The sequence below is a fragment of the Symsagittifera roscoffensis genome, chromosome 5 (assembly GCF_963678635.1).
Source record: "Symsagittifera roscoffensis chromosome 5, txSymRosc1.1, whole genome shotgun sequence".
Lineage (NCBI taxonomy): Eukaryota > Metazoa > Xenacoelomorpha > Acoela > Convolutidae > Symsagittifera > Symsagittifera roscoffensis.
The window spans coordinates 53,869,299-53,875,222 of record NC_087066.1 but is presented as its reverse complement, the minus strand read 5'-3'; the positions used below and the strand labels follow the sequence as shown (position 1 = coordinate 53,875,222).

General features: G+C 41.2%; 1 protein-coding gene across 1 annotated transcript; it reads right to left on the bottom strand.

Moving 5' to 3' along the window:
* Window positions 1-1,623: 1,623 nt before the first annotated feature.
* On the bottom strand, window positions 1,624-5,634 carry LOC134845811 (rho GTPase-activating protein 21-like). The gene has a single exon (XM_063862890.1). It carries the CDS (start codon window positions 5,508-5,510, stop codon window positions 1,689-1,691), a length of 3,822 nt encoding a protein of 1,273 aa, XP_063718960.1. The 5' UTR covers window positions 5,511-5,634; the 3' UTR covers window positions 1,624-1,688.
* Window positions 5,635-5,924: the final 290 nt, after the last annotated feature.

Genomic DNA, 5,924 nt, shown 5'->3' with positions numbered 1-5,924 from the left:
GCAAATATACGAAATAAATAATTATTAAGGTCTTCCTTGTCTCGATTCTGATTGGTTAATACAGTATTTGTCTGCTTACTGACGAGTCTGAATACGCGGTTGTCTAAATACTGCTACGTAACCGGTGACAACTTTGAGAACTATTAGATTAGTGCATGTATTAAGCTTGAGAACTTCAATGCATAATACATTCATTTCATTTTCAGCCAATTGTACAAGATATTAAAATATTTTTTAAAAATACATTATTCTGTCAGATGAAAAGTAATTCAAAAACTCAAAACTCACACTTCTTTAGCCAAATAATTTGGCTTTGAAATAGATTATGAATACCGTTCAAAGTATAACAAAGATAGACCCATCTAATGAATTTATATCTGCCACCTATTGCAATATGTCACTGAGGATTCTTATACTGTTTACAAAAAAAAACAAGAATATTTAAAATTAATTAAATTTGTAGATATTCCAAACTAAATTCGATTTATTGTTGCTCACATAGCTAAAAATGTGCTTAATGCTCATAGCTGCAGACACGCAAATCACAAACTTAAATATTTACAAAATTATTGAAAATTTAAAGCCCCATATGTCCAAGTGAAGTCTAACTAATCAGCAGTAAAATAGTAGCAAACGTACGAAAAATGGACTCAAATCAAAATAAAACAAAGATAGAATTAAAGAACTTGAAATAGACTAAAAATAATCTAAATATCTATCTGTATACAAATGAGCGTAAAAGTGGCATGTACAAACAAGGCATCATTCAAATAGTGATTTGTAGAATCGAAATCAAATATTGACTCTACAAGTTAATGTAATTATAGCAACAAATAAATCAGAAGGCAGGAATAATTAAAGATTATGCGATCTATTTGTTTTTCCTTGGTTGAATTAGTATGCCAGATTGCTTCATCATCCAACGACAAGAAAAACGATGAGCTGAAAATCGGATGTTTGGGAGAGGGGGACATCTTGGACACAAGCGTCGAATTACTCGTTCTTTTCATCGTCTTTTCCATCAAGTCAAATTAAATCTTATTTAAAGCCAGCTTGAAGAATGAATCCGTATTACATTGAAGCGGAATCATATGAAGCTGTGAACCAATATTGGAAACCAAGTTACAAAAAATCGGATGAAACTACGTCAACATCCCCACTCCAAACTGATTAAGGAGATATTGACATGTTTCTAAGAAAAAAATTTCAGCTGATCCGCATCGAGAATTTTACACGCTTAAGTGATCAATTCTAATCAAAAATTAATATGGCGAAGGAAGATCTCTTAACTTGGTATATCTAACGGGGTGGACTTCAGGCTTTTCATTCGATCACAATATAGTCTTGATTTTAATTATTCCAGCTTAACTAGGTAAGTAGGATTTAACACCATGCACAAGCCAAGAAAGATAAAACAGGAGAAAAGATGCAGAATCAAGCACGTCCAAGTTCAACTGAGTCCGTTATTCAAAAAAATAAAACGTCGTTCTTTTATCCGAGTGCAAAACCGTTAGCTTCAAAAGTGAAATGAAACAAAAGAAAGGAAGACAATTTATGTTTTAAACTTCTAATTTACTCCAAACATATTTTTCGGAAGAAAAAAATGTTACGCGATCATTTTTAATTTAGACTTTTCTTGTTTGGAGCAAACTGAGAAACTTATCCAAGTATTCTATCAAAATTAATTTCTAAACTTGGCTGGTATGGAAAACCATCAACTGCTTTGGGTTCGGAGTCCCTGAAGATGAAGAAGAAGAAGAATTGGCCCCTCCCCCGATTACTTTCGCAGGAGTACTTGGAGTTCCTCCTCCTCCGCCAGAGCGCCGATTAGCCGATTTGTTCGCGACCGCCGTCAGCAAGTCCGGGTTACTTCGTGTCACCCAACTACGGCTAGCACTGCGATCGATGTTTGACGATGAACTACTGCTTATGTTTTTCGTGCTCAAATTAACACTCGACTCAACACTAGTTTGGACCAGATGAGCCGGATTCAGTGAGCCCCGATTTGACCTCGAAGGCGTTGCCGCCGACAAATGCGCCCCGCCTCCTAGCGCTCCTCTTTCATTTACTGTCTTCTGTGTCCGTCTATCTGTCTTATTCGAGCTTAGGGTCGAGTTCGGACTCAGAGGAAAAGGAGGGTCTCCAACTTTACCACCAGTTTTATCATCAGTGTCAGCAGTGTCATTTGGAACTGTGTTTTGCTTGTTCCTCGACTTCGAGAGGGGTCTCAGAGGTGCCATCACGTTCTTCAGAAGGGAAGAAGACGGGTCCGATTTTGGCGATTTGAAGGGACTTCTACGGGACGAAGACGTTGACTGCATCTGCGTGTCCACGCTTAAACTTGTAGCATTTGACTGAAACTGTTTGGCCGCTTGAGCATGTCTTGGCGACATTTTGGGACTTGTTTGCAGCAGAGAGTATGAGGTATCAATGGAGTGACTTTGATTCATATTTGGCACTGGTTTGTTTGAGGTCGTTTTAGCTTCATTGCGGTACAAATTTGTGTTAGTTAGCATTGGATTTTGTGACTGCTCTCTATTACTATTTCTATACGGTGTTTGAAACTTCTGCTCATCGCTTGTAGGACTTGAATCTTCCACATTCTCATAAACGCTCGGTTGTCTGTCTCCAAACTCAGCACTTCTCATTTTCAAACTTGCCTCGATGCTTCGTGATATTTTATCCGTGTCCAACTTGATCGACTCAGATCTTTTCACAGCGGCTTCAGAAGAAAGCTTTCCCAATTTCTCTCCGGTTTTCAGTTCCTGCTTTCTTTCCACGTCATAAGATGGGTTTTTAATAAAATTAGTCACACTGGCCTTTTCAGGCAAGCTAGTTTTATCAGTAACGGCAGTTTCGCATACGAATGAGTCTTTTGGATCTGAGTCCGAAATTGGGAACTTATCAACTTTGATAGTATATTCAAGTCTCAAATTCGCTATTTTTGCATCCAACTCTCGGGCGATCAGGTGCTCCAAGTCGCCGCTACCTGAAAACGATGAAGATGCTTGACTATCCTTGGACGGTGAATTTCTCACCTCAGGGACCGCCGTTATTTCTTGTTTCTTTCTCGCGCGAGATGGACTTTTGCTGTCATTAGTGAAAAGTTTACAGAAGTTGTCGAACATTTCCTGGCCTTCTTCAGCGGAGCGGCGAACCTTGTCGTCTTTTTCTTTGCATTCCGCCTTTAGAGATTCGATCAAACTGTCCAGGTCCTTCAACATCTTTTGACTCTGGAAGTAATTACCTTCTCCGCTTCCATTCAGAGATATCGAACTTGCACTTGACACTGCAGCCTGTTGCATGGCTGGTGATTCCGTTTCAGTAAACGAACTGCCGTTTTCTGATTTCTCCGAGGCTGAGTTATCATCGTGGTGCTGCTTTATTTTATTGTTCAACTTATCAGCTTTATCACTCATAGATTTGGAGCGCCTTGGAACAGGCGAAACTTCTCGGCTTATTGCTATGAACTCAGCTTTCGTGGGGAGCGGGGAGTTTCTGCTGCTAGGAGGTCCTAGCTTTGACGACGTCCCTTTTCTAGAACCGGTTGCTAACGCTGAAAGCTTTTCAACAGACATTTTTCGCACCGCTGATGCCGTGCAGTTTAAATGCATTTGTGCAGCCGACGTTAAAGAGTTCAAAGACACGTTTGAGTCTCTTCGGAATCCAGTGTCCTTGACAACATCTGGCAACAGGTGACTGCTTCCAGATCTCGAATCTGCGCTGATTCTTGAGTCATCTGATGCAAAAATAGAACGGTGGTTCGAGATTATTGCCTCAATTATACTGCGCTGTTCTAGCATGTCTCCCCAGATTGAAATCATGTCTTCCTTCTGAGCAGCTATGGCTCCTTTTGAGCTCGGCCCCAGAAGCACTTCAGGAGAGGCTGGACTTCTTAGAAGAGTTGGTCCAAACACTGTCGCCAGGTTGGTTACATCCATCTTATTTTCCTCGCTGTGTTGAGCGATTTTGTCCAGATGACGCATCAGATACTTTAAAGTTTCAAAATTGTGAATTGGCAGTTGATTGATGACCATTTTGATTTGCTCCAGTCTCTCCGAGTCGTCTCGCTTACGATTGGCTACAATCAGCGACGAGTACCAGTCGTTCGTGATTAGAGGCTCGGGCAGGCGTCTCAGAAACGTCTTCAGAGCACTCGCAGTTGTGTGCACATCAGCATTACTCAGATCCAGATGACTGAGCGAGGGGTTTATTTGGCCAAGAAGCGAGTTAATGTGGATTGAGTTGCCCGGAACCCTGTAAATTCCAGTAAGGTGGAGCCCTCCTAGATGCTCAATTTGCTCACAGCATTCAGTCACAATTATTGGCACGTAAGGGTTTGAAGGAGACATTTGGTAGCTTTCCAAGTGTGCAAAAGATGACCCATGAATGGGACTAGGAGGTGCTTGGGAGACAGACTGGAAGCTAACCGGAGTCAGTTGGGAAATATTCTGCAAGCAGTTAATCCATTGCACCATGGAGTCTTTTGAATCTGTTTGGAAAACACGTACCACTGCATGTTCAGTTTGAAGCTGAAGTTTGAATGCGAAGCACGTGACCGAGGAGGAAATATTGCGAGTTTTGTGATCACGTGACTTCTTTGACAGACTCGAAGAATGACACAAAATAGGTTCACACCGACATCCTACCAGGTCTAACGAGACCCCGTCGTCACTTTGAGGCGCACTGTGACTTTTCTGCATGTGGAGCTGACTGTGCGAAGTGAATATGGTTACACTCTGCCAAGGCATCATTTCGAAGTCACGTAGACTCTCAGTTGACAAGTCGTCAAACTTGCAATTTCTGATTTCCTTCAGAAGTAACCTGCCTTGCATGTTGCATGATGGTTGGCTATTCACGTCAATTGTTAAGGCCAAGTCGGATCCCTTTTTATGAGACGTCTTAGTTCCCGATACTTCATCATTTGACGATGAGAACATACTTTTCAAAACGGAACCGGAACGTTGCAATAAACTTCGATTTTTCGACTTGGATCTCTTGCGTTTATCTCCAAGAGATCCCGTGCGTGGTTCCGTTTTCGAGTACTCATTTGGACTTTCGGGGTACCAATGCGACACTATGTTTTCATCATCAAACGCACGAGATGGACCTCCTCCTCCTGGAGACCTGTCGTATAATTGCACCGAGAGTTGCTGGATGAAACTTGGTTCACGTGCTTGATTAGTCAGCGTTGCCACAGAAGTGCATGAGTTGATGGTAGACAGACTGCTCATAGTGCTCGTTCTTGAATGCATGCCTTCTGCTGAGTCCATGTGCATCATGGAGTGTCTAGGAAGCGTCTGAGAAGAGTCCCAGTTATTGTCAAAGCAAGGAGGCACATCATAGATTGGTTCTTCGTTGGAGCTCTGACTCCTGTTTAAGTTATCAGATGACGTGTGATAATTGGGTGTCTGTTTTATGGAAGGAACCGTTGGCAAAGGAATCGCTTTCGGAAGAGGTCGCGGGGACGTAGACCTTTTCCCGTACTGGGATCGAACACTTCCGTTCATACTGGAGCTATCCAACAATCAACGTTAGCTTGATCAAGTATTTAAGTAGAAAACATGAGAACAATTTTGAATCTGCTTTTCACACTACCCATTCTAAATTAATCTGAAACGTAACAAGACTGCTCGTATCAGGGCGAAGCCCTGTAAGTTCCGACTGCCTTTTAACGTTTATGGAGCAGTAATAACATAAACAACATAAAAAATAAAATAGAAAAAAATAAAACGAAAATTTTTTTTCTCCAAAAATTGAAATTTTTTTATGAAAATCATCCCCCCACACGCCATATAAAGTACAAAAAGATAGATTTCGTTCCTTGTAACAAATCAATTATGGCAAATAAGCTTCGTTCAACCAATTTGGAACGATTTATAAGACGGATTAAATCTCCGCTTACGCGTTAATAGCGCGAATTA

What these genes read in the sequence shown, in the direction of transcription:
- LOC134845811 (XM_063862890.1), bottom strand. Translation starts at nt 5,510, where the DNA reads ATGAACGGAAGTGTTCGATCCCAGTACGGGAAAAGGTCTACGTCCCCG.